This window comes from Rhinolophus ferrumequinum, chromosome 23 (genome assembly GCF_004115265.2).
Source record: "Rhinolophus ferrumequinum isolate MPI-CBG mRhiFer1 chromosome 23, mRhiFer1_v1.p, whole genome shotgun sequence".
Lineage (NCBI taxonomy): Eukaryota > Metazoa > Chordata > Mammalia > Chiroptera > Rhinolophidae > Rhinolophus > Rhinolophus ferrumequinum.
Window position 1 is genome coordinate 12,350,813 of NC_046306.1, and position 27,979 is coordinate 12,378,791.

Sequence of the window (27,979 nt, forward strand, 5' to 3'; positions counted from 1 at the left end):
ACGCTGATCCTCTTGCCTGTGCTGTTTGAGGGCTAAGATGGGGAAAGAGCTAGGTGGTCTGAGCATGGCTGTGGGATTATGGGACTTACTTAGGAAGGATAGGCAATCCATTCTTTTTGGGAACACTGAAAAAGGGTGCTGGGTGGGTATGGCTAGGGGAGAGATGGGTAGAAGCTAAACCCAGGGTGACTTGCCATGAGGTCTCTGTCAGGCCCTGGGAGTGGCATAATCAGGCCTCTTTTTGGGCTTGCTGACCTTTCTCGTATCAGAGGATGTGGGTTGGGAATAGAACTGAGATGAGTGGCTAGTTTATTGCAGTCCCTTGGATGTTCCCACCTTGGACCTCCTTCCTTGGGAGCCAGCCCTTGGCTCCAAGAAGCTTCTAGTAGCTTCACTGGAGGGAGGGGATGTCTTTAGTTTCTTGGAACCAAGATAATTTTTAAAAATTGTATTTTTTATGTATACAAAATGGATCGTATTCTATCAGGGGTGCCAAAAAGATGTATACAAGTGAACACTTTGGTCAACGTTGCTCAAGCAGCAGTTCGCCATAATCAGAAGTGTCTGGACGCTGATGGTAACCACTTTGAGCACCTCTTGTCATTGCAGAAGTCAAATGTGACCTGTATTCATCTTTTGTTATCGGTATATATCGAATATTATAATTTTAACAGTTTTTCTTTCTTAAAATGTATATGCATTTTTTTGGCGTCCTCTGTATATCTTGGAGATCTTTTATGTCATCACATACATTCTTTTACTCAAACTCCCTGACAACCGCTTGTTGGACATTAATATCCTCGTGTGACATATAAACCTTGGCCTACTTTTGCAGGTAAATCTGGGTAAATTCTTAGTACAATTCTACTTTCTTAAATAGAGCTTAGCAAAAAATGGGCCCTCAATAAGTATTTGTTGAATGAATAAAGAATGAAAGTAATAGAAAATCGAATCGCAGTGGCTTAGCCAATAAAATCATTCAATATTCTATCAGTGGAGTCCGGAGAGAAGCAGTAAAGCTGGTTAAGCAGCTCAACCCCAGCACTAAGGACCAGACTAGTTCCTTCCTTCTCCACCCTCCTCAGTGTGTTGGCTTTTGCCCTTGTGCCGGTCGCCTCATGGGTGCAGGATGATTGCTGCAGCTCTAGACATCACAGCAGATGAAGGTGTATAGAAGGCAGTGGTGAAAAGACTGCCTTAAATGGTGCTTGAAAAATTATCTCAAATGGCGCTCTCGGACATCATAAAAATGGCCGCATGAGGTGAGTCTCTTGAAATCTCCCCTGGAATTTACAACAAATTGAACAACTGTAACACCACAAAGGACTCCCTGTGCAGCAGACAGGCAAGACTAAGAGGCTCACTACTGAAATCATCTAAAGGGCAAATTGCACAAGGAGGGGAGGAGGGAAGGGAGAAGTGAGACGGGGCTGCACGGGCGCAGGACACAGACCTAGCTCAGTGCTCCGAGCTCACTGCATCCCGGAGCTACCGCAACTGTGGGAGAGGGAAGAACTCAGACTGCTAGGGCTCTGTTTATGGCCCACAGGGCTGAGGGGGCAGCATATAACACAGCTGAACCCAACACTCACGGCAGAGACCTCGGAGAAAAGACTGAGGGAAGAAGGCTGAAAATGGTGGTTTAAGCCTTCACTGCTGAGCAGAGAACGGAAGACTTAGGCACTGAGACTAGCTGCCCCCTCTCTACCCTCCCAGAGCTCACCCCGTCCCCACCTGCCCGGTGCTAGAAGCAGAACAGTAGCAGTGTCAGATCAAAAGAACAGAATATTTGCAGTTCTGAGAACTGTGGTCCACAGAAATGGACTCGCAGCCCAACTAGTTCTGGAAAAGGAGCCATGGAAGCAGGACTGGCTGTGGTGGTGGTAGTCGCCATTGCTCTGGGCCACCTCTCACAACCCACCCTGCCCCTGTCCCCACCTATCTGGACAGATCCCTGCAGGAATAAACAGAGCTGCTGAAACACATGGGTTCTGAATCTGGTGAAGGAAGAGCTTTGGAACTTCAAAAGCTCTCCACATCCCCGCATGGAGGCAGCGCCCTATGACCCAGGCGAACTGTTCAGAGGAGAAGCCTGCCTTCCATGGAATCCCCCCATTGTGTAAGAGCCAGAATAGTGCAGAGAAACTAGAATTCTATAATGTAAGAAAATAAAAGGCTGCAGTTGGAGAGAAAATAAAACATTCTACTAACACCTACTGGAAAACGAAAGACCTCTTTCTATCAACCTGTTGCAGAACCCACTCCTGTAGATGTCTAGGAAGAGAAATAATAAATCATTAATTGCCACTGAATAACCAAGGTAACAAGACAGCTCAGGAAGAAAATGAAAAGTCTCCAGAAAATGAACTTAAAGACATGGAAATATGTGACTTAAATGACAGAGAATTCAAGATTGCAGTTCTGAAAAAACTCAACGAGATGCAAGAAAACACAGGCAGTTTAATGAACTCAGAAACACAATCAAAGAACAAAATGAACATTTTACCAAAGAGATTGAAATTTTAAAAAAGAACCAAATAGGATTTCTGGAGATTAAGAACTCAATAAAAGAAATGAAGTATGAAATAGCCAACTTAGGTAGTAGAGTTGACCAGATGGAGGAAAGAATCAGTGACATCAAAGATGGAAATCTGGAAATGACATAGATGGAAAAAGAAAGAGACTTGAGGCTTAAAAGAAATGAAAGAACTCTACAAGAACTTTCTGACTCTATCAGAAAGAGCAATATAAGAATAATGGGCATACCAGAAGGAGAAGAAAGAGAGAAGGGAACAGAGAGTATATTCAAACAAATAGTCGACGAGAACTTCCCAAACTTGTGGAAAGAACTGGATCCTCAAATCCAAGGAGCAAATAGAACACCTAATTACCTCAACCCCAACAGGCCTTCTCTAAGACACATTGTATTGAAACTCAAAAATTAACAACAAAGAAAAAATCTTCAAGGCAGCCAGGGAAAAGAAGACAGTAACCTACAATGGAAAGCCCATTAGATTATCATCAGATTTTTCAGCAGAAACTCTACAAGCCAGGAGGGAGTGGAATCAAATATTCAAACTATTGAAAGAGAGAAATTATGAGCCAAGAATAATATATCCAGCAAAGATATCCTTTAGATATGAAAGAGGAATAAAGACCTTTCCAGACATACAGAAGCTGAGGGAATTTTCTAACACACAACCTGCACTACAAGAAATACTGAAGGAGGCTATTCGACCAGCATAAATAGGGACAATGTGTGACAACCAAAACATAAAAGGGGGGAGAGTAAAGGCCTGAACTGGAATATGGGAATGGAGAAAGTAAGCATGCTGAAGAAAATGGAATACTCTAAATATAAAACTTTCTTTTACATAAACATAATGGTAACCATTAAAATAAAAATCCAGAACTGAAATATATAACATAATAGAAGAAGAAAGAGAGGAAAAAAACATAGACTACCACCACACAGAAATAATAGACAACAACAAAAAGGCAAAGAAACAATGGAGACACAGTCTGACCAGATAACCAAAGATAGAACGATAGGAAATCCTCACATAGCAATAATCACCCTAAATGTAAATGGACTGAACTCACCGTTAAAAAGGCACAGAGTAACAGGTTGCGTCAAAAAACTAAACCCAACCATATGCTGCCTCCAAGAGACACATCTCAGCTACAAGGACAAACATAGACCCAAAGAGAAAGGATGGAAATTGACACTCCAAGAAAATGGTATCCAGAGAAAATCAGGAGTATCCATACTGATATCAGATGAAACAGACCAGGATAAAAAAGGTAACAAGAGGACCGGCGAACAAGAGGACCAGCGCAGTGGCTCAGGCTCAGGCGGTTGGAGCTCCATGCTCCTAACTCCGAAGGCTGCCGGTTCGATTCCCACATGGGCCACTCCATGCTCCTAACTCCGAAGGCTGCCGGTTCGATTCCCACATGGGCCAGTGGGCTCTCAACCACAAGGTTGCCGGTTCAACTCTCGCAATGGATGATGGACTGCACCCCCTGCAACTAGCAACAGCAACTGGACCTGGAGCTGAGCTGTGCCCTCCACAACTAAGACTGAAAGGACAACAACTTGAAGCTGAACGGCACCCTCCACAACTAAGATTGAAAGGACAACAACTTGACTTGGAAAAAAGTCCTGGAAGTACACACTGTTCCCCAATAAAGTCCTGTTCCCCTTTCCCAATAAAATATTTTTTTTAAAAAAAGGTAACAAGAGACAAAGATGGACATTTCATAATGATAAAGGGGACCATACAACAAGAAGACATAACAGTCATCAATATTTGTGCCCCCAATCAGTACTGAAATATACCAAGCAACTACTAACAGAACTAATGGGAGAAATTGACCAAAACTCAATTATAGTAGGGGACCTAAATACATCATTGACAGCTATGGATAGATATCTAAAGCAGTCCTAAATGACACATTAGATGAAATGGACATAATTGACATTTATAGAGCACTTTATCGTAGAACATCAGACTATACATGTTTTTCTAGTGTACCTGGAACATTCTCAAGGATAGACCATATATTGGTACATAAAACTAGCCTCAGCAAATTTAAGAACATTGAAATCATACCAACCATATTCTTTGATCACAAGGCTTTGATATTGGATATCAACTGCAAAAAGAAAGCAGGAAAAACCACAAATATGTGGAGATTAAACAACATATTTTTATTATTAGTATTTTTATTTTTTTAAAAAATAGTTAGACATTTATCATTTATATCCCTCACACAGTGATAACCCCTCTTCCTCCCTCCATCTACTACCCCTCTGACATCGCATATAGCCATTACATTTCCACTGTCTCTATTCCTAATGCTGTACTTCACTTCTTGTAACTATAAAATTATAGTTGACAGTCATTATTGTTCAGCTTCAGCTTCAGGTGTACAGTGCAGTGATCAGGCATCTACATCATCCCTGAGGTGGTCTCCCTAATGAGACAAGTGTCCATCGGATACCCTACAAAATCTTTACAACATTATTGATTACATTCCCCAAATTGACTTTCGTATCTCCATGGCAATCTTGTGGTTACCAATTATGCTAAGTGAAATAAGTCAGACAGAGAAAGCAAATACCATATGATTTCACTTATATGTGGAATCTAAAGAAAAGAATAAATGAATGAACTAATCAGAAACAGTCTCAGAGACATAGAGGAAAAACAACATACTTTTAAAGAACGACCAGGTCAAAGAAGAAATGAGGAGAGATCAAAAGATACATAGAAACAAATGAGAATGAAAATACATCCTACCAAAATTTTGGGGATATGGCGAAAGCAGTTTTAAGAGGGAAATTTATATCATTACAGGCCTATCTCAAGAAACAAGAAAAATCCCAGATAAATAACCTCATGTTACACCTTAAAGAACTAGAAAAAGAAGAACAAATGAAACCCAAGGTCAGCGGAAGAAAGAAAATAATAAAAATCAGAGCAGAGCTAAATGAAATAGAGAACAAAAAGACAATAGAAAAAAATTAATGTGACAAAGAGCTGGTTCTTTAAAAAGATTAATAAAATTGACAAACCCTTGCTTAGACTCACATAGATAAAAGATAAAAAGAGAAAAGACACTAATAAACAAAATCAGAAATGAAAGAGGGGAAGTTATCACGGATGCCACAGAAATACAAAGGATCATCCAAGAATACTGTGAAGGACTATATGCCACCAAATTCAATATCCTAGAAGAAATGGACAAGTTCTTAGAAACATATAGCCTTCCAAGGCTTAACCATGAAGAACTGGAAAATCTAAACAGACTGATCACCAGTAACGAAATTGAATCAGTCATCCAAAAACTTCCTAAAAGCAAAAGTCCGGGACCAGATGGTTTCACTAGTGAATTCTACCAAACCTTCAAAGAGGATCTAATACCTGTCCTACTCAAACTCTTCCAAAAAACTGAAGAAGAGACAATACTCCCTAATTTATTTTATGAGGCCAACATTACCCTGATACCAAAACCTCGTAAGGATAACACAAAAAAAGAAAACTACAGACCAATATCTGATGAATATAGATACAAAAATCCTAAACAAAATTCTAGCAAATCGAAGGTAACAATGCATTAAAAAGATTATTCGTCATGACCAAGTGGGGTTCATCCCAGGCGCACAAGGATGGTTCAACATCCACAAATCCATCAATGTGATACATCACATAAACAGAATAAAGAACAAAAATCATATGATTGTATCAATTGATGTGGAAAAAGCATTTGACAAGATACAACATCCATTTATGATTAAAACACTTAATAAAATAGGTATAGAAGGAAAATACCTTCACATAATAAAGGCCATATATAACAAACACTCAGCTAATATCATAAGTAATGGTGAAAAACTGAAGCCCATTGCTCTACATTCAGGAACATGACAGGACTGTCCCCTATTACCTCTGCTTTTCAACATAGTGTTGGAAGTCCTTGCCAGAGCAATCAGGCAAGAGAAAGAAATAAAAGGCATCCAAATTGGGAATGAAGAAGTTAAATTGTCATTCTTTGCAGAAGACATGATGCTATATATAGAAAACTCCACTAAAAAGCTATTAGAAACAATAAATGAATACAGTAAAGTTGCCGGCTACAAAATCAACGTACAAAAGTCCATTGCATTCCTATACACTAACAATGAAATCTCAGAAAAAGAAAGAAAACAATTCCTTTTGCAATTGCAACCAAAAGAATAAAATACCTAGGGATAAACTTAACCAAGGATGTGAAAGACCTATATGCTGAAAACTATAAGACATTTTTAAAAGAAATTGAAGAAGACACAAAGAAATGGAAAGACATTTTTGCTCATGGATTAGAAGAATCAACATAGTTAAAATGGCAGTATTACCCAAAGCAATATACAGATTTAATGCAATCCCCATCAAAATCCCAATGGCATTTTTTAAAGAAATAGAACAAAAAATCATCAGGTTTGTATGGAACCACAAAAGACCCCAAATAGCCAAAGCAATCCTAAGAAAAAAGAACAATACTGGAGGTATCACACTCCCCGACTTTAGCTTGTACTACAAGGCAACAATAATCAAAACAGCATGGTATTGGCAGAAAAACAAACACAGAGACCAATGGAATGCAATAAAAATCAGAAATAAACCCACATAAATATGGACAGATAATTTTTGACAAAGAAGCAAAAAACATACAATGGAGAAGAGACAGCCTCTTCAATAAATGGTGCTAGGAGAATTGGAAAGCCACGTGCAAAAGAATGAAACTGGGCTGCTATCTGTCACCATGTACCAAATTAATTCAAAATGGATCAAAGACCTAAGCAGGAGCTGTTGACCTCCCTATAGGTAGCAATGATGAGAGAAGGGGAGGGAGGAAGGGAGGGGGGAGAAAAAGAGAGAGAGAGAAAGAGAGAGAGAGAGAGAGAGAGAGAGAGAGAGAGAGAGAGAGAGAGAGAGAGAGAGACACGCTAGCCCTTGTGTTGGAAGCAGAGGTCAAGGGTTGAGATGGGGTGAGGGTGTTCAGTGGGGGCGTAAGACCTATTTGGAGTGGTGGGGGGCTCAGATGCTCTGCCCTTCCTGCCTTGGCTCAGCTGTGTTTAGGAGGTGGGTGTGGGAACAGCAATGGGCCAAGAGTTTGAAGGGAGAAAATTCCTTGCTGGGTACTTTTATTTTCAGAGCCACCAGAGGGCAGCAGAGGTCTAAGTCATAGAGCATTTTCTGACAAGAGAAGTGAAAAAACCGTATTCTAGAAGCCTCCTTGCAGACTGACCCTTAAGTTCCTCCCAGCTTTTTCAAGGCGCTTTGAGAAAAAGTTACATAGCTGGGTCTATACCGCAGATGCCTACTGAATTGCATTTAATAAATTAGGACCTAACACTATGTCCTCTCTCTTCATATGATGTGAAATGCTTCTGCAGTTTTGGTAACATTTATCTTGGGGACGTTATCCATCACATTGTATCAACGTTTCTTGTACAAAAGTCACAGAGCAAATTCTTTGTGGAGCTCAAGGTCAGGAAAAATTTCCTTCTCAACAGTGTAATAGGCTTTTGTCTTTCAACAATATGTCACAGATAGACATAATTTCTAATTGTTAAAATTCTGTTTTCTTAAGCATTAATTTTTTTTTTATATTTAACAAGGCTGCAGAAGTCTGTAGCTCTTGCTGGCCCTGTTTTCCATGATCTTTGCCAAATGACTTCAAGTTCATTTGAACTTTGTTTCAATCTTTATTCACTAGGCCAGATTTCTAGAGTGGAATTATTGGGCTTAAAGGCTGTGCATATTAAAAATTTTAATAATTAAAGCCAAATTGTCTTCCAAAAGATTTTTTAAAAAATCAATATATACTCCCAATAGCCTATGAGAATTTTTATCTCCCTATTTTCTTTATTTTTTTTTCTATTATCTTTGTCTTCCCAACAGTTAACATAGTGCCTTGCATGCAACTAAGTATTCAAAAAATGTTTGAATTGGATGGAGTTTACATTTTAAAAAATAAATTTCCATTGTTTTTCCCTCTAGTATGATCCCTGAGAAATCTCAACAGCCCAGTCTGTAGTTTACATCCTCTTGTTCTTTCTTTGTTTTAAAAAATAATTAAAAATGTTTTTCGATTACAGTTGACATACAATATTATATTAGTTTCAGGTATACAATGTAGTGATTAGACATTTATATAACTTACGAGGTGATCCCCCTGATTAGTCTAGTCTTGTTCTTTCATTCAACAGTTCTTGATGGCGCAGCCCTTGGTTCTGGACATTGGAGGCATAGAGAGGAACTAGACCCACTTCCTTCCCTTACTTTCCCCTTCTTACCCACAGTTAGAATTTTGCACTCTGTTGGTTGACACTTTTCTTTCACACTCTTTATTTTAAATAACCGCTCCCTCCCTTTTTCGAATATTTCCCTTTGTGATGCTTTTTGAGTATATTTTCCCCAACATTCAAATGAGGTTGTTCAGGCAAGGATGAATAGCTGATGGGTACACTGAGGCTCAGCGAGGCAAAGAACGCTTCCTAAGGTCACATGTAACCATGCCTATTCTTTGGGGGCTGCTGGACAGGGTTTGAGAACTAGGAACTGGGTCTTGGTATTAATAACTACATTATTCTGCAAGGAACTGCCACACTGGTAATTCCCAAAAGGGAGAAGATCTCCAGCAGGATATCTGAACCCTGGTGAGAGGAGAGTGGCTGGTATGGAGGACACCCCGACCCCTTGCCTCCATCTTCCTTCTGGAGAGAAGTGCTGGGTGTGGCCTCTGGTCTTGGGCGGCATGATTCTGAGGCTGAGGCAGGATCCTGCAGGGCCATGCAGGCTGTAGTACCCAGTCCATTTCTTATTAAAGGGAAGATGGGATTACGCCCCTGGGGTCTGTGGGCTCTGTGGGCCTGTGTCTTCCATTGCCCCACTGACTGGGTGTGCCAAGGGACCCAGAAATACAGCTGTGGCCGTTTTTATCATTGCAATCTCTGTCTTTGTATGTAATGTGCTCCTTTCCCCTCCAGCTGCTTGCCAGATCCTTTTAAAAATCTTTTATTTTCAGCAATTTAAATATGGCATGTGTCATGCGGGGGGCAAGCGGGATCTCTGGTCCCGCTCCCCACATAGGAGCGCAGGATATGGTGAGGCCAAAAAGGAACACCCACGGAGCCACAGACAGGGGAGTCACACCACTATAGTCTCACTGGCGGCTGGGTTGGAGACCGCAGGAAGCAGGAGCCACACTATCCGCAACCTGCCGTCCACTTCTCTCTGCCAACCAACCTCACTTGCTAGCTGCAACCTGCGCTTGCTAACTCAGCATCTTCTTGCTAGCCCCATTTTTCTGCTAGCGTAGCCACAGCCGTTGTATCAGTGGCCAATGGCTCACTGGTTACAGCTGACGGCCAACTAGCCACAGCGGATGGCCATCCAATCACAGTTGACGGCTATTTACTACCTGAGCCAGCACCTTTCCATGTGAGGGTGAAAGCCTGGAAACTGCACTCCTGGCTTTGTCCCCACAGCACGCCTATTAATTTTCTTAGTAATTATACTACTTGAGGTTCACTGAATTTCCTGGACGCGTGGGTTGCTGTTTTTGACCAAATTGGTCAAAACACACTGGCCAGTATGTTTTCAGATGTGTTCTTCACCCCATTCTCTTTCCCTTCTCCAAATAGGACTACTATTTGCATATACTTGGTCTGCATGATCCTGTCTATAGGTCATTGAGAATGGGTGCCTTTCAAAACGTCTTTTTCCCTCTTGATTTCTATTGAGCTATATTCGGTTTCATTAATCATTTCTTCTGCTGTATCAAATTTGCTGTTATTTTATCCAATAAATTCCAAGTATTACGTTTTCAGTCCTAGAAATTCCCTGTCTCCTTTTTTACATTTTCCAAACGTGGCCTGGAATCCCGCAACTCTTCATTTATTACAGCCATCTTTCTCATAGATTTTTCAACATATTTATCATAATTTAAGTTTTATTTGTTCATTTCAACATATAAATAACTTGTGTATCTCTATCTACTGATATATCTGATAATTTTTTCTTGACTGTGGGTCACATTTTCCTGTGCTTTGAATATAATTTTTGATGATATAATATACATTGCAGTTGGCCCATTGTAGAGACTTTGGATTCTATCATCTTCCTCCGAAACGTGTTGTATTTTCTTCTTAGCAGGCCGTCAACTACTGCTGGATCACCTTGAATTTCCGAAGACTTGGTTTTATGCTTTGTCAGGACAGATCTCCATATTTGAATAATTTCCGAGTTCTGGGATAGCTGCGTTAGCCCTGAAATATTGTTTTTCCTCCTAAGTCACGGTTCTTTCAGGCTTTCAACTTAAAGCCAAGGTGTTTATCAAGTCCCTGTCAGATGTCAGGGTTCAGACTTGAAACGCCACCTCTGATGGGCAGCAGTGGAAATCTCTGCTCAGTTTTCCAGCCTTCCCGCTGTTGCTTATCTCGAACCTTTGGAATCTCACCTGCACAGAAGAGATTGAGGAGTCAATCAAGGATTTGAGAGGAGTTTATAAAAAAGATTTTGGAGATTTCCCCTTTGTGGTTCTCTCCTCTCGGGATTTCCTGTCATTATGTTGCTGCTTTGGTAGTCCGTCCTGAATACTGTCCCCTGACTGCACAGGAGACAGGGCTGTGGCTTTCCGCTTGATCTTTGCCACATGCAAGTTGAATGTGAGATTGTCCTCAGTGGAAAAGTCATATAAAATGGATTTCTTCCAGTATGGTTCTTTTCTGTCAGGGATTAAATCCTATCCAGTTTCTGCTGAATTTTGGTCACTCTCCAGTGCCTTAAAACTGTGTTTTTTTGTTGTTGTAGTTTGTTTTTTGTTTTTACATTTTATCAAGATATGATAATTGTTATCTGTTAGCTTGAATAGTTAGTTTGGTATTAGCTGTTAGTTTGGTATTAGCTGTTCTGAAGTTATCAGACCTGGAATTCCTGAATGGTCTCTTAAAAACATTACTCTCCTTTTCTAAATCCTCCATTCAGTTGGAATAACAGTGTCCATCACAGTTGGAATAAGTTCAAACTTCTTTCTCTGACATGCAAAGTCCTACATGACCTAGACCCTAGTAACCTTTCTATCTTCTCTGGGCCCCCCAGCTCTGTGGGGGCACATTCTGTTCTTTGAATATGTTCTGCTCTATCCTGCCTCAAGTTTGCACATATTGTTCCCTCTGTTGGGAATACCCATCTCCCTGAGCCTAATTATGCTTCAGATGTCAGCTCAAATATCACTTCCTCTGGAAAGTATTTGCTGAATCTATGGACAGATTAAGTTCTCCTCCTCCACCTGCTAGTAACGCCCTATGCCTTTCTTGTAAAGCATGTATCACAGTTTGTCATCAAATGCCTGAGTGGTTATTAGATTGTCTGTCTCCTCTCCAGACTGTCAATTCCATGAGGAGAGAGTATAGCCCTCTTTGCTCACTATTTTATTCCATGCCTCAAACGGTATCTTGCTTACAATTGGTGCTCAATGAAGGAGTAGGAAAGATTGCATCATGCATGGAAGAAAGTTCCCATCTGAGAGTCAAGATACTAAGACAGAAATGATACTACAGAACATATTTCAAGTCATCTCACATTTCAGACCTGGATTAGATGATCTTTTAGGTCACTTTCCCCTTTCAAAATCCACGATACTCATAAAAAGATGAGTGAAATTGAGACACTATGGGAAACAGTAATAATATGGGACACACATGGGGGACTTGGACGTTGGGCGGAATTAAGATTTTAATTGCAGATGCTTATGACCTGGGGCAAGGGTCTGACAAATATACATGATGCTTGAGGATAATTCTTCTGGCAGCAGATTGAATTAAAGAGGTTTTGAAGTGGTCAGATCATGAATGATTCCGATGAGGAGACCCTGGCAGAACGGGGCTGGTGTCAGGATGCTGACTATGGAAATGACACGGAGGGAGTGATCTATCAGATCCAGTGAAGGCCAGACTTAGGAAGTATTAGAGGTGTTTTCCTGATCTGTTTATTCCCCTACAGGAGATGGAAGGGGAGTGTTGGGTGAGGAAGATCAGAGTCTTTGCGATGATCATAGTGTTTTCCCTTCTTACCTCTTCTTTCTGGTCCTGCTCTGCACCCACGCATGCGGGAAAAATGCATTGAGTGCCTCTTGAACGATGGCCAAACTTGTGTCACATTCCAAGATCTGCTCCACCGAATCCTTTCTCTTTGGGGCTCTTGGAACCAGAAACAAAATCATTTGTAATTTTTCTGTCATATATAATGGAATTTTCCCCTTTTCAGTTGCTATAGTGATAAGATACAAGTCAGGGAAGAGACCAGTCAGGACCATAATCTTTTCATTCTGTTTTTAGTGTGTATCCCAAGACCTTGTTTTATCTTTTCATCTTTACCCCCCTACCATCAGTGATCACTTCCTCAAAATATTTCACTTGAAGTTAATGTGAAACCCATTTGGGTTTCTAGATTTATGTCCTGTGTTACTTCTTTTATGTAGAAGTGTTTTGTAAAAGGGTATGTAGTTCTGTGGGAAAGCCTGAAAATGTCACATGGCTCTGTGCCTTTTCACTGATCTTTGTGGGAACTTGTGAGTGTCTTCCTTCAGCACCACAGACAGCACACATGTACTTTTATCTTAGAGGCAGATTTAGGACTGAGAAGGAAACGGGCAATTATTCAAACATCCAGAAGAACTCTGAAAACCTGAAGCTAAATAGATTTTGGGGAGTCATAGTCTTCAATTTTTTGTCTCCAAAGAGTATTGTACTTACAGTAATTCTTTGGAATACTAGAGTATAGTTCTGGAAGACTTTTCAAAGACGTTATACTTGAGATTTGTTTATGAGGCCTGACAATTAAATTCGCGAACTCATCCTAGAAAAAGTGCTACATAACTCATTGCTGAATATCACTATGGTCAACTTTGAAGTACACTGCTTGGGAAGCTATGCACCGATGCCATTGCCTAGTCCCCCCTTCAAAGCAATTTTGGAACTCTTTTTCTGGAATGGCCATCAGAGCTGTCATCATCTTACCCTTGATATCCTGAATGTCATCAAAATGTCTTCCTTTCAATATTTCCTTTATCTTTAGGTAAAGAAAGAAGTCATTGAGGGGCCAGATCAGGTGAGTAGAGTGGATGTTCCAATACAGTTATTTGTTTACTGGCTCAAAACTCCCTCACAGACAGTGCCATGTGAGCTGGTGCATTGTTGTGATGCAAGAGCCATGAATTGTTGGTGAAAAATTCAGGTCATTTTCGTCTAACTTTCTCGCACAGCCTTTTCAGCACTTGCAAATAGTAAACTTGGTTAACTGTTTGTCCAGTTGGTACGAATTCATAATGAATGATCCCTTTGATATCAAAAAAGCTTAGCAACATTGTTGCAACAAGTTCGAGAACTTAATTATTAAACCTCGTATATAACACAGTGTTTCACAATAGTCAGAGGGAAGAAAATCTTCAGAATCCATGAATGGACACCAGGTAGGTTATATCTATGATGTCAGCCCTAGAACAAAGTTTTACATGGACTCAGAATGGTGGGGGATAGTGGACTTGGACTAAATACCCAGAAGCTATCTTCTTGTTTCATTTGTCTTTTTTTTTTTTGCATAGAGTAATTCTTAGGTGAGGGGCTAGGGTGACATCTCTAACCTATGCTTTCTATTAGTTCCCAATATTTTTCCAAGGCTATGCCCATAGTGCAGGGGTTGCCATTGTTGGGATTGAGCTAGAATGTCCTTAGAATACTGGCCCAGGCTGCTCAAATAACTGGGCTCATTTGTGAGGCCCAGTCCTTGATGAGAATATGAATAGAGCAGTCAGGGGAAAGGGGAATGATCCTCCATACTCTGACTGCAGAGGTTCATCTTGGTTCAAGAGTTGTAGCTCCCAACTCTAAAGTCACAGTTTCTATATTGCTGGTACTTGGGACATCAGGGACATTTTCCTAGAATAGGAGCATTGTTGGGGGTTGAATGCTCATTGTTTTGAGGCAGATGAAATAATTTAAGGATGGTTATTTTAGCGCCACTGACATGGAAATCCAATGGGTTCAGTGACAAAATACAGACACAAATTAAATTTTGGCAGGTCATGCCAACGACATATCAACAATGATTGCCTTTATACAGACCGACTCATTACATAGGTAGGTTGGTGCTTTCAGAGAGGTCATTTGTAGTTTATGTTGGAAGAATCTAGAATGGGAGAGATGAATGTCTTTAGACCAGGGCTGACATACAGGAATTTTTCAGTTGAAATTTTATATATGTAATCAGCATGAAAGGCAAATCTGGGCAAAGAAATTAGCAAGTATCCTAAATTAAAAAAAACCACACATTCAGACACAGTCCAGTTTATTTACTCCAAATAATTTTCGTATAATTTTTCATAAAGAATATTCCTTCTTCGTTTCTTCCTTCTGTCATATTAAGCATTTTCGTTAGTATCATCTTTGAACCTGTGAATAAGTAAATAAATTTAGTGATTGTTATAGTCAGGGGTAGACTCAATGGGTCCTTTACATCTCAACAGAACTTCCTGGCTGTTTTCAATGCTAATAGCCCTCCTGATCCATACATCTACCCACAAGATATTAGTGAGCGAATATAGTGCTGGACTCTGAGGATATACATATTAATAACGTGATATCTTGTGCACAAGGCTCTGGTTTTGCCATTCACTATTCATGCCGTACTATGATGCTATCTTCCCTGCTCTCCTGATACCCTCACAGCTTCTCTTTTAATGCCACAATGAGGGATTGGATGTGCTCTCCAAGGCCTGAGGACACCATGGTAGTAGTGAAATGCTGGGTGGAGAGTGACGGCATCTGGATCCATGTCCTTCTTCTGAGTGAACTTGGCAAGTCATTCGTCTCTCTGGGCTTTGGTTTTCACAATTTCAAAAGAATTTTGTTGGATTCAGTGACTTGAGACATTGAAATCTGTTGCCTGTGACTGAATGTCCCCAACTCAAGGATAATTTCTGGTCTCCTTACTCAACCCCGACCTCTCATTTGCTTTTTCCTGGAAAAAAAAAAATTCCCTGGCTCCTAATATTTGGTGTCATTTGAGGTGGGGTGAGGAGCTGAGAGACTTACTTTTTAGGAAGACAATATTTTTCACAGAGATATTTTTGTTTAAAGTTGTTTCTGTTGCCTGAACAGCCAGAGAAGGTGAAAGGTTCACACAAAAATGTCAACGTGTTGTAGTAGAATCTGGTCAAAAATAACTTACAGGTGCCGTACAGTGGAGGATAGTTACAGATCTCTGTGCATGAGAATTCCACAGTCAGGTTTTCTTTTCTGCTACCACGTGGGCCTTCTTTTCCTCACGGATTCAGACTACGAATGCTCATCAACCCGTGTAAATCTACCTGATCACTGGGAGAGTTCCCCAAGCATAAGTTTCACTGTCTATGTGATATGGGGCAATGATTCTAGACTATCACCTGGGTCCATGACTCAGATAAACAGTTGGAGAAGGACAACAAGGTAGCTGGACCACCTTAGATATGAAAGCAAGAAAGACCCGAGGCTTCCTCCATCCATCCCAGTATTCCTTCTTCATATTAAGTAGATCCCATTTCCTGACTCTCCACATGCTTTCCCACGTCATTGGGGGTGACATCTCATCTGCTCCCCTAAGGACACTGCTCAGAGCCCTTACTTTCATCTCTACAGAGTCTTTGCAAGCATACAAGCTAAAAGGGGCTTTGACCCTCTACACCTAATCCTGAAGGCTAGGCTTAAAATGTCTCATCTGGCAGAAGATCTTCCTTTCCTCCATCAGTCTTTGTCCTCTCCCACCCAACTCCCCCACCCTTTGGGTTACTGATTCAGACTCACCTGGTCTTACTAGACCATGGAAATGGGTGGTTAGAGCAGGAGCAGTGACGACCATATTGGAGGGAAAGAAGGAGTAATGTCAGTCTTCTTGAAGTCCAGCTACCGCCCTTATCCGTAACTGGGAATTTGCCCCATTTACCCTAAGTATTTCATACATGTCCATTATAATTTGAATCAAGCAAATTAATTTTAAAAAGTAGAATGGGAGTTTCTTAAGCATGGGAATGATGGCCTCTGTTTCTCTGTATCCATGGAATGTAACACAGTAGTCCTGTACATATGTGTTAAATAGAGTTGAAACTCATCTAATACACACACACACACACACACACACACACACACACATACACACACACAAGTCCACACCAGTAAAGGAATTTTCTGACACTCCTGACATCAATCCAATTCCCTACGGCTCTAACACTGAAATCTTTTGGGAAAAAACTCAAGTCAGTTCTACTTTCTATCTTCCTCCTTCTCCAATCCATGGATGGAACTCAATGAAACTCCTAGAATCAGATGCTCTAAAACCATACGGTTTGAGGTAAAAGGAGAACTTGATTCCTTCTCATTGGCATCAACATCACCCAGGCTGCCTAGACATTCTTCTCCTCCACAGTGCCCTCCTGGGTTGCCCTTCCTATTGTGCCTTACCTCCAAGATGTCCACTTTCGCACAATTGTTTTCTGATCTTTAGAGGGACCAGGAAACCTGAAAGTGTACGAAGGGGCATGGAAAAGATGAGGAGCAACAGAAAAAAGTAGATCAATTCTGGCTTCATGGTGTTGCAGATAGCAGATACGAGAGTTCTGGACTGGGCTGAAATTATATCTTGGGGGCAGAGCTCCTTTTCTTGGGAGGAGTTGAACTCATATCTCCGATTTCATCTCCCCAGGGCCCAAGCCTGCGCAGGGTTCTGGTGCATCCAGAATCAGCCCAGGGAGTAGGACAGAATGTGCTTGGGTACCCAGCCATGTAGCTTGCAAGGTCACAGTTCATCAGAGCTCTACCGCTGAGCCTCAGCCTCCACCTCCCCCACAACTAGGGATCACGACTACTCATGGCTCACGACGACTCACGGCTCAGGGCATCAGCATCTCTATAATGAACAGTTAGTTGTTAAATAACATATCAGTGCTTTAACATACAAATGAAAAATTTGAAAGTAAGTTAATGTAGCCTTGAACCTAAGAAACAGGAACAAAACCAGCAAAAGAAATATAAAGAAAGTAGAAGATACTGATGAAGATAGTAGTTGAACTTAATGAATTAGAGAAACACTAAGATTGCTAAATAAAATTAGAAGTTTGTGCTTTAAAAACACCGTTAAAATAGACAAAACTTTAGCAAGAATGGCCAAGAAAAACAGAGAAGAAACAAACATTTTCAGTAATAGGGATGTGGAAAGGATAGAACTCAAACATGGAAAAGAAAAATTTGCTAGGAGATAATTTGTAAAACTATAAAAATAATCTCCGTAAAATGAAATTATTCAGATTAACTCAACATACAACATAATGCCTGAGTTCATTAATATGCATGCATGGAATTTAAATAAATGCTGATTTTACTAGTGAGATGATTTTTTTAAAAAATTTTTATTGGGGAATATTGGGGAACAGTGTGTTTTTCCAGGACCCATCAGCTCCACATTAAGTCGTTTTCAATTTAGTTGTGAAAAGCGCAGCTCAGCTTTAAGTCAAGTTGTGTTTTTTTTTTTTTCAATCTAGTTGTGGAGGGCGCAGTTCACTGCCCATGTGGGAATCAAACCAGTGACCTTGGTGTTATGAGCACTGCGCTCTAACCACTGAGCCAAACTGCCGCCCTGGTGAGATGATTATATTGATAAGCTCGCTCAAACATTCATTGACAATTACCGTATTTTGCTGTGTATAACGGGTTCCCATGTATAATGTGTACCCACATATTTGAGCCAAACTTTCAGAGAAAAAAAATCATTCATTTAAATTTTTTAATTCAAATTTTTATTTGTTTACATTTAGGTACTTGTTTTTTGTATTATAACAGAATTTTAGCATTTATTTTTTAACATATTATGGTACAAGAAATTTTATGTAACAAATAATTACAAAACACAAGAACAGATACAAGGTACAAGAAATTTTATGTACCAGTAACAAATTTATGATATTTACCCATCATAGAAGGCCAAGAACTCTTCATTGTTGCAAGTTCATTGTAAGTTCAACAAAACCTATGATCGTATTCCAGGGTATTATTTTGCGTATTGATATTGTTATTGATTTCTAGAGTTATTGATTTTTAGAGTTACATTTTTAACTCATAAGCATAAATAAAAGAATTAAAAACATTTATATAGATATGGAATTAGTACTACCCATGTATAACGTGAATCCTTACTTTTCCCTCACAAATTTGGGCAAAAAAGTGTGTATCGTACACGGCAAAATATGGTATCTTCTGAATCTATTGTTCTTTGGCAGACTGATTGCCACTCAAAGTATGCAGATGGACCCATATCAGGGAACGATTGGGAGAAGGCAATTTTGCTCCTTCCCTCTGGAAACTGCACTGCTTTTTCCCTCTGCACTGAGGCCTGGGGGCAGTCCCAATGAGTGCTTGCACACTCGTTAACAACTGCTTCTTTGTTTGCTATATATAGTCTTCTGGTCTTGTGGATGCAAGCCTAATTAGCTTTCAGAGCTAGGTGTTTTGGGGGCTTATTCCTCAGGTGGGAGTCTTAAAAGTTGGGGCACTAAATTTGGGTTCCTAACACTTTGCTCCTCAGGGAGAAGCTGAGAGTTGGGAGTTCCTTCCTGATTGTATGGCATTGTGCTGGGGGTTGGGTTTATGATGAGAGTGTGTCTCAGGCTTTCCTACTTGTTTCAATATGGGTATTTTCTCATTCTCCTGATATGTAGGAATCATTCATCTAGTTTCCGGATTTCTTACAGAGGTAATTGTTCTATGTGTACCTGTACATTCCATATGTCCATGGGAAGAAGGGAGTTTAGGAACCTCCTATGTTGTCTCCACTCCCTCCACCTTCACTTTTGAAGGACAGGTTTGTCAGATGTAGGAGTTTTAGTTGACAGGTTATTTTTTCCTAGCATTTTGACTATACTGGCTCACTGCCTACTTAGGCCTTCTAAAGTTTCTGATGAGAACGTATTGAAGATCACTTGTATGTGATGTGTCACTCTCTCTTGGTGCTTTCAAGATTCTCGTCTTTAGCTTTTGAAAATTTGATTATAATGTGTCTCAATGTGTATCTCTTTGAGTTAATCTTACTTGCAGGTTTGTTGAACTTCTTGGATATTTATATTCATATCCTTCATCAAATTTGGGAAGTTTTCAGTTATTATTTCTTCAAATATTCTCTCTCTCTTCCCCTGGGACTCCCACAAGGTGTATGTTGGTCTACTTAATGGTGTCCCACAGGTACCCTAGACTCTGTTCACTTTTCTTCAAGCTTTTTTCTTTCTTTTCTTCGGACTTGGTAATTTCCTTTGTCCTATATTCAGGTTCACTGTTTTTCCTTCTGCCTGCTTAAATCTGCCTTTAAACTGTCCTAGTAAAATTTTCATTTCAGTTATTGTACTTTTCAGCTCCAAAATTTCTTTTCCATTTCTTTTTAGTTTAAAAACATCTTTTTATTGATATTTTCATTTTGTTTATATATCATTTTCTTGACTTTCTCCATGTTAGTTCTTTGAGCATCTTTAAGACAGTTGTCTTAAAGTTTTTGTATAGTAGATCTGCCATCAATTCTTTTTCAGGGACAGTTTCCGTTGATTGATTGATTGATTTTATTTACTTTTTTGGTCCTTTGTATGCCTTGCAATTTTTTTTAATGAAAATTGGACATTTGAATCTAGTAATGTGGCAACTCTGGAAATCAGATTCTCCCTGTTCCCCAAGGTATGCTGTTTTATTTCATTATTGTTTTTGTGAGCTTTTGTTTTGTTTTGTTTTTTTGCTCTGTGCTGAGGTTGTCTCTGTGCTGAGGATCAACCTGAAATGTAACCGTAAGGTCTCACATCTTTTCTGAGCCTTTTCCTGGACATGCATGGTCACTTTCTAATTCCCCCCGTATATGCAGTTGTTTTTGAATGTCCCAGTCTTTAACATCTGGCTCCAAAAAGGAGAAAAAGAGAAATATGGAGGGCACTGGCCTTTTAAATCCCTGGAAGTTACTTTAGCCTGTGGAGGAGGGGCTTGAAACAATAAGGGGCGTTGCTTCTTTGTGTGCGCTCTGTGATCAAAAGCAGCAATCAGTGATCAGAGCATAGATCCCTGATATTTGGAGGACAGAATTCTTTTTGCCCACCCTTCATGCCACAATCTGTGTTTAAGCTGCTCCAGGAACATGTGCACATTGCTTGCCATGTCGCTGGGAGTGGGGAATGTGTAGCTGTTATGATGCTAAGAGCTGAAATTGACCAAAATTAACTGCAATCACTGTCCAAGTCTTCTTCTGGAAGTTGAAAGCCTTCAGTGGACTCCAGAGTTCTAAAATAGTTACATCACACAGATTCTGCCAGTGCCATTATTGTCTAGACAGATTTCTGGTGCTTTCTACTTTACCATCTTCCTCTACCTTAAGTTTTATATTTTAAATTTTCTTTATTATTTTTTTTCTGAGGGCTCCTAATCTTCTACCATCACTAATTCATACTTTGGCTGTATCCTTTATATTTATCTCAATTATTGTGTCATTTAGGTCACCTATTATATTTTCCAAACACTTTTTTTTATTGGTTCTTCTTGTCAACATATGTTCTCACTTTAACATACCAATATCCACTCTTAATTAGTTGAGAATATTAATTATTATGCCTATTTCACTTGTCTCTTTAGTTAGTTCTGGGTTACTTCATATTGGTTATTTCACTTGTTGTTTCTCTTTGTTGACATATTTGTGGTAAATTTTGTTTGTGATCATTTGTCCCTGGGAATATGAGTTATTTTTGCTTTTATTATATATGTTGTGGATGGATGGGGGTGGGAAGAGGCAGTGCAAAGAAGAAGGGCCAAAGCCCAAATCTTTTAACTTGCACTTCTCTTGGTTAATTTAAAGTGGGTGGTGGAAAATTCCACTCAGAGACTCCACAAATGATACAATTTGGGCTTATTTACACCCATTTGCAACTTCCTAAGTAATACTATTCCCTTTTCTTCTCCCTGCTCAGGAAACATATCTATACTTCTGCCTTAGATGTGTTTTCTATGGCAATTTTTTTCTCTTAGGTTTAGTCGTCTATACCTCAGTGTGTATAGTATAGGAAGAAAGAAAACTATAAACTCTGTGTCTGGCTAGTCCAATTGCACTTGTTTTTATACAATTTCTTACCCCAGCTCTGGAACCACCATTATATCATCTCAGTCACCCTTGTGGTATCTTGTGGCTGTTACTTCTTTGGCAACGGAATAGACAATGACAGACTCAGATTTTTGTGGTGGGGAGAATAACACAACTCAAAGTCTCTCACCCAACTCATTCTCCCAACTTTGATGCCCAGCTCTCTGTTTTGGGCATCAGTTTCCTTTTCTCACCAAGATACAACAGTCCTCCTTCCACAAAGGATCCTTGCTCTTGACTTTAGTTATTCATATGAATACTTTTATTTTATTATTATTATTATCATTATTATTTAACTTCTCTGGCTTTCCTGGGAGTTGGCTAAAAGACGGAACAAACAGGTTATGGGAGTATGTTAGTTTGTCCCTGAAAGACTCTCCACTACTGGGACACTAGTTTCATGACTCACAACAGGAAATGATTTCCATTTATGTGGACTAGTCAGATTAGTCTAGTCTTTTATTTCAGAGTCCATAGCATGTCTCCTGCAGCTGATTGGATTCAAGAATGATTTGTAATTCTAGGATTGTCACCAAAGTTGAAATATGCCAGAATTAGAGCTTTACTTGTTCAGAGTAAACTGTCTTGATGAGAGTCTGATCTTTTATTTTTAAAGATTTTATTGGGGAAGGGGAACAGGACTTTATTGGGGAACAGTGTGTACTTCCAGGATTTTTTCCAAGTCAAGTTGTTGTCCTTTCAATCTTAGTTGTGGAGGGTGCTGTTCAGCTTCAAGTTGTCCAGTTGCCATTGTTAGTTGCAGGGGGTGCAGCCCACCATCCCTTGCGGGAGTCGAGGAGTCCAACTGGCAATCTTGTGGTTGAGAGCCCACTGGCCCATGTGAGAATCGAACCGGCAACCTTTGGCATTAGGAGCATGGAGCTCCAACCGCCTGAGCCATTGGGCCGGCCCGAGAGTCTGATCTTGAAGTAATCAGAATTTTTGCAGAAAATTGTCTCAATTTAGGGGACTGGTTTTCTTTTTAAGACTGAGCAGAGACCAGGCTTGCAGATCTAGTTACAGGGTCTCGCTGGTTTACAAGGCCTCTGATGATGGCCCTTGCCACCAGGATACAATTAGTCCAGGATGTAATTCACAGGTGAGGGATTGGACTTTGTCAATAAGAAGGACAGAGAAGGAATGCAGGGAAAGGATGCCTGAAAAAATTCAGAGATGAAATGATCCAGCTGAGTAGCCTACTACTGGGAAGATCATGGCCATGCTGAACTTTGTAGCATATTCAGAAGACTTGACCACCAGCGTTTGGATAACCATTCTCTTGGTGGCTGAAACACAGTCACTGCACTGATGTTTTGGGTTCTTTTTTCAGAAGCACTGAGAATAGCCATGTCAAATGTCAATGACTGAAGTACTAAAAAAATGTCCATATAGCACTATACAAAAATTTGGATCAAGTCAGTGGGAGAGTTAAACTAATTGAGGCTCCTGGCTTGTGGGACATGAATCAGGAAACATCACAAAGAAAAATTTGTTATGAGAGCAAAGACATTTCATGTGAGTGTGAGGTTTGCTGCTTGATTTGATTTCAAGGGAAAAACAGGAGCACAGATTTGGTACTTTGGGTCCACTAAGTAGCTCAACCTGAGAGGGGAGGTGATACAAACCTTTACAGATTTGCTTGTCACATCTGAGAGTGTAAATATTGTGTGTATATATGAGGAATGGTTCAGGAGAGAGAGGGGAGCTAATGGATAGGACCAGCTGATATTCCAACTCTGGATAAGGCAGGGGGAGAGATTTCAGAGAGGAGGGAGGGCTGACACAAAGGTTCTTTCATTTTAATGGTCATACAATTATTTCTCAGGAAAGACAAAACTAAAGTTAGGAAAATAGTAAACACATGGGAGTTTTAATGAGTGTGGAAATATTACAAAGATCATAAAATTTGTCTGAATTTTCTTACATTTGTATTCAGATGGTGTATTGAGTATCTCGAGCACTTCTCTTAGGGCTTATATGGAACCTGTTTAAGTAAAAAAACCAAACCAAAACAAAACATAACAGATCTGTGTTAATAGGTTTTGCAAAGTCTCCGTGGATTCATTAATCTCCATGGATTCATCTTTAGCTCAAGGGAAACCCAGAGGATGCCATCTCTTTCTATGTCTCTCCTCTCCCATCGATTGATCTCTCCTTCTTTCATTCCTTTTAAAACGTAGGCATTGCCTACTATGTGCCAGGCACTGCAAAGATTCACTAAAAATATTAAATTAATAAAACTAAATGTCTACTTTTGAGTTACTCCTAAGGCCACTCTCTATTTCACTCTCCTGGGAATCAGCCTTACCATAGCCCTCTTGGTTTCCATGGACCTTCTTCTAGCTCCTATGATGGGAACGATCAAGTGAGGGCTAGGAGCTAGCTTAGTTGTATAAAGTAACATATTGCTACATAGAGGTCACGGGTCTGAGAGTACAGTGATTGGGTTTGGGTGACCTTGTACATGTAGGATGGTTAAGTCCTGGGTGATCATCAGATCTAGTTAGACACCTTCCTATGCCATTTAATACTGTCACCTTGGGCCAGTTAGTTACCTCACCTGGGCTTGGTTTCCTCATCTGCCACATGAAAATAATAATACACATCTACCTTAGGGTGATTTTAATTTTAAATTATACCAATATATGTAAATTGCTTAGCCTAGTGCCTGGCACATGGTAATTATCCAACAAAGGGTGGACTTTTGATTTCCTAACTGCAAAATGACAAATGATGCTGAGATCCAATCCAACCCTTAAGCCTTCCCATTCCCAAACCAGGCTTTATCTTGGGATCCCAGAGCCTCTCCTTTCCCTCTCCCCAAGGACCAAGGACAAGACTGGATTCCTTACATTTTTGTATTCTGCAACACAGGCTATTTGACACTCTATTTTAAGCTTGTAGTTGTTAAGGTTGCCATCACAGCCAGAGAAGAGAAAATGTTCACATCTTTTGGACGTTTTGTTGTAGAAATATCTAAAGTGGACTTCATAACAGCTGCCAGAATTCATTTCCATCCTGCAGGGATCTACATGAGAGGTTCCCATTGAGTTAGGGAGAATTAGTTAGGACTCAGCAGGAGAGCTTGTTTTCATGGGGCCCTTAAAAATTCCTCACGTTAGTCTGGAAATATTCCCATATTCAAAATCACTGAAGGACAGTGATTTTGTGCAAATAGATGAGGTTCCTGTGCGGAGCGGGCTGTGAGCTGACAAGGGCCTTGCAACTGCAAGGTCACCCTCATGGGAAGCCTCGCCTCAGCAATCTTTCCAGAAGGTACAAGATAACACTAATGCAGTCACAGACATACAAACTGGCCAATACACAGAACAAAATGTTCTAATAATACCTGCTTGTTCTGCTAATACTTGTTTGTATAGACAATTATTCTAAGACTGTATAAAAACTGTGTGTGAAATAAAGACTGTGCCACTGCTCCGCCATCCGTGGACGGTGGACCTCCCAGTCCCAGCTTTCCTGTCTCTGTGTCTTTTCTCAATCTCCTCACCTTTCCCCCTCAGGCGGGGCCCTCCTGGCTGCGTGGGCCGCGGCAGTTCCCGTTTCACATCTCATGTTTTATTAAAGCACAGTCTCCTGCTTCTTTATACCTTCACCTTTCTCTCCTCTTAACTGCTCATGTGGGACCTACAATCCAGAATGCTCATGTTCCAGTTTTCATATACTCACTATACTATCTGCACCCCAAATTTCAGGTAACTGTGCCTGCTGCTGTCCTCGAAGGATTCATATCAAGATGCATAACCTTGGGGGTAATATTCTTTTGCTGTCATATCCTGTCATCTTTCTCCCTGTTGCCTTCTCAGAGAGGCATACCTTCTGCTTTTATGGATAAGAGTCACATAGCAAAGTGACTAAAGCAGCAACAACAGGGTTGTATTGGCAACTGGGAGATTGTTATTTATTCTATTTAAGTGGCCAGTCTGGAATTTACTCCCTGGTAAAAGTAGCTGTTTAGGTACAGTTACATGCATAATCTTAGTTCATACAAACACCCTCTGCAGCAGGCAATTTTTCTGATCTACACTTTACATAGGGGAAACTGAGACTAAGGGATGGTAAGTGATTGACTTGACGAAGGGCACACATTTGCTAAGTGTTGGGGCCAGAATTTGGGGTGTCTGGGTCACCGTGTAGACTGTGCCGCCTCCCCACACTCTGGAAGCACTGAGCCTGTACACATTATCTGCGCATGAAATCTTCATCACCTTTCACATCTACATTCTGAGCTCCTCTAACAGGGATCATGTGTTCAAGTGTTCTCTGTGCCCAGGGCTCAGATATTGAAAATGCCTCAATTTGTTCAGTTCCAGTCCCCTTTTTCTCTCATCTCAATACATATTCTTGATTGCTCTAGAATCTTTGAAATTTACCATGAAACCCTTCATTCAAAATACTTGCAGTCTTTGGAACCCTTACGAAAGAGAGCCTCATCTGGAAAGGACTTATTTGCATCCTAGTTTCCTTTTTCTCATCAGACAACCACAAGACCCCTAGAGTAAGTTATACCCCAAGTCGAGGGACTAAGAGTCTCTGGGTATTGACCCAAAAGGAGGAACTTCCTGGACCACCCGGATATCACATTTTTTGCAACACTTTCTCCCTCACCCATAATTGGTCTTTGGATTTATTTTCTCCTTCAAGTTCATACCTTTGAAATTTCCACACAGCCATTCAGCCATTCTAGAAACACCACCCATTAATGGGGTAGTCCACAAGAAGAAGATGAAGAGCCCTAGCAGAACTCCCAGCTCAGTAGGCTTCATGGTGCAGCAAGCAGCAGGTAGGAGAGTCTTCTGATGTTATGTTTTGGGCTTGAACCTTGAGACGGCCGAACCCACTTACCCCCAGGGCCAGGACGGGACATTACTAGGTGTTGAGTTGAACAGTGAATACTTGGGTACCCAGCCATGAAGCTGAAGGCCTCAGGCTGATTAGACCCCTCATAGTGAGTCCCATGTAGATGTAGAAACCATAGAAACTAAAGGACCGAGCCTCTGTGTATGTGTAACCATGGAGGGTAGAACATCAGAGCAAAGAATTACAAGAGAATCGCTTCTTTTCCTCTCTTCAACCTTCTACAACAGGAAGAGACTGATCCTGGTGCAACAGAAAGAATGTACCAAACACAATCATCATAATAATAGTAACTAACCCTTATAGTACTTCCTTCCTGCTCGGAACTATTTTAAGCTATATATATATATATATATATATATATATATATATATATATATATATGTACCAGGGGTGCCAAAAAATGTATACACATGACTTGTATTCATCTTTTGTTATTGGTATATATTGAGCATTACAATTTTAATAGTTTTTGCCTTTTTAAAAATGTGTATACATTTTTTGGCACCCTCTGTACACACACACACAAACACACACACACACACTAAATCCTTGAATTGTCACATGCTCTCCATGTGACACAGTTATTCTCATCATTTACACATGAAGAAGCTGAGGCTGAGGTTAAGTTATATGTAGAAGGTCACACATCTATTATGTCCTGAAAACAAGATTTGAACTCACTACACTAGGAACTCATTACCTAGGAACACAGAACACCTTAGCTCTGTTTTCTTGTAGGAGTTTTGAAATTTTGATTTTCACATTTATACCCTTAAACCATCTGAGGTTGACTGTTTTTGGTAAGATATGAAATAAAGGTCCAATTTCATTTTTTCAATGGTTCCAGACCATTTATTAATGAGTTCCTCTTTTATCTAGTTATATGACAACTTCACTTATATATGTGGGATTATTTCTGAGTTCTTTATTTCACTCCATTGTATATTCTTCCTCCAAAACCATTTTTCACTCCCTTGAATTTTGAATTATCTTAGGATTTGGAATTTTCATATAAATTTTAGAGTCAGTTGTTAAGTTCTTCAAAAGACCCATCTTGGATATTGATTTGAATGCCTTGGATTTACAGATCAAGTTAAGGAGTGACATTTTTACAGTATTGTCTTGGGTATATAGTTTTCCATCTATGTTGGTTTTCATTAAGATCTTCCAAGAAAGCTTTATGATATTTCTCATACAGGTATTGCGATCTCATTAAAAACAATTTGTTTTTAATTGGGGAATATTGAGGAATAGTGTGTTTCTCCAGGGCCCATCAGCTCCAAGTCAAGTCGCTGTCCTTCAATCTAGCTGTGGAGGGCACAGCTCAGCTCCAAGTCCAGTCACCATTTTCAACCTCGTTGTTAAGA

At 40.1% G+C, this 27,979-nt stretch overlaps 1 protein-coding gene across 1 annotated transcript; it reads right to left on the bottom strand.

Annotated features, from left to right (window-relative positions):
• Positions 1-10,911: 10,911 nt before the first annotated feature.
• On the bottom strand, positions 10,912-26,518 carry SPINT4 (serine peptidase inhibitor, Kunitz type 4). Its single transcript, XM_033095459.1, has 3 exons — positions 26,404-26,518; positions 24,587-24,762; positions 10,912-11,010 (listed from the first exon to the last, which is right to left on the bottom strand). The coding sequence occupies exons 1-3, from the start codon at positions 26,516-26,518 to the stop codon at positions 10,912-10,914; spliced, it is 390 nt and encodes a 129-aa protein (XP_032951350.1).
• Positions 26,519-27,979: the final 1,461 nt, after the last annotated feature.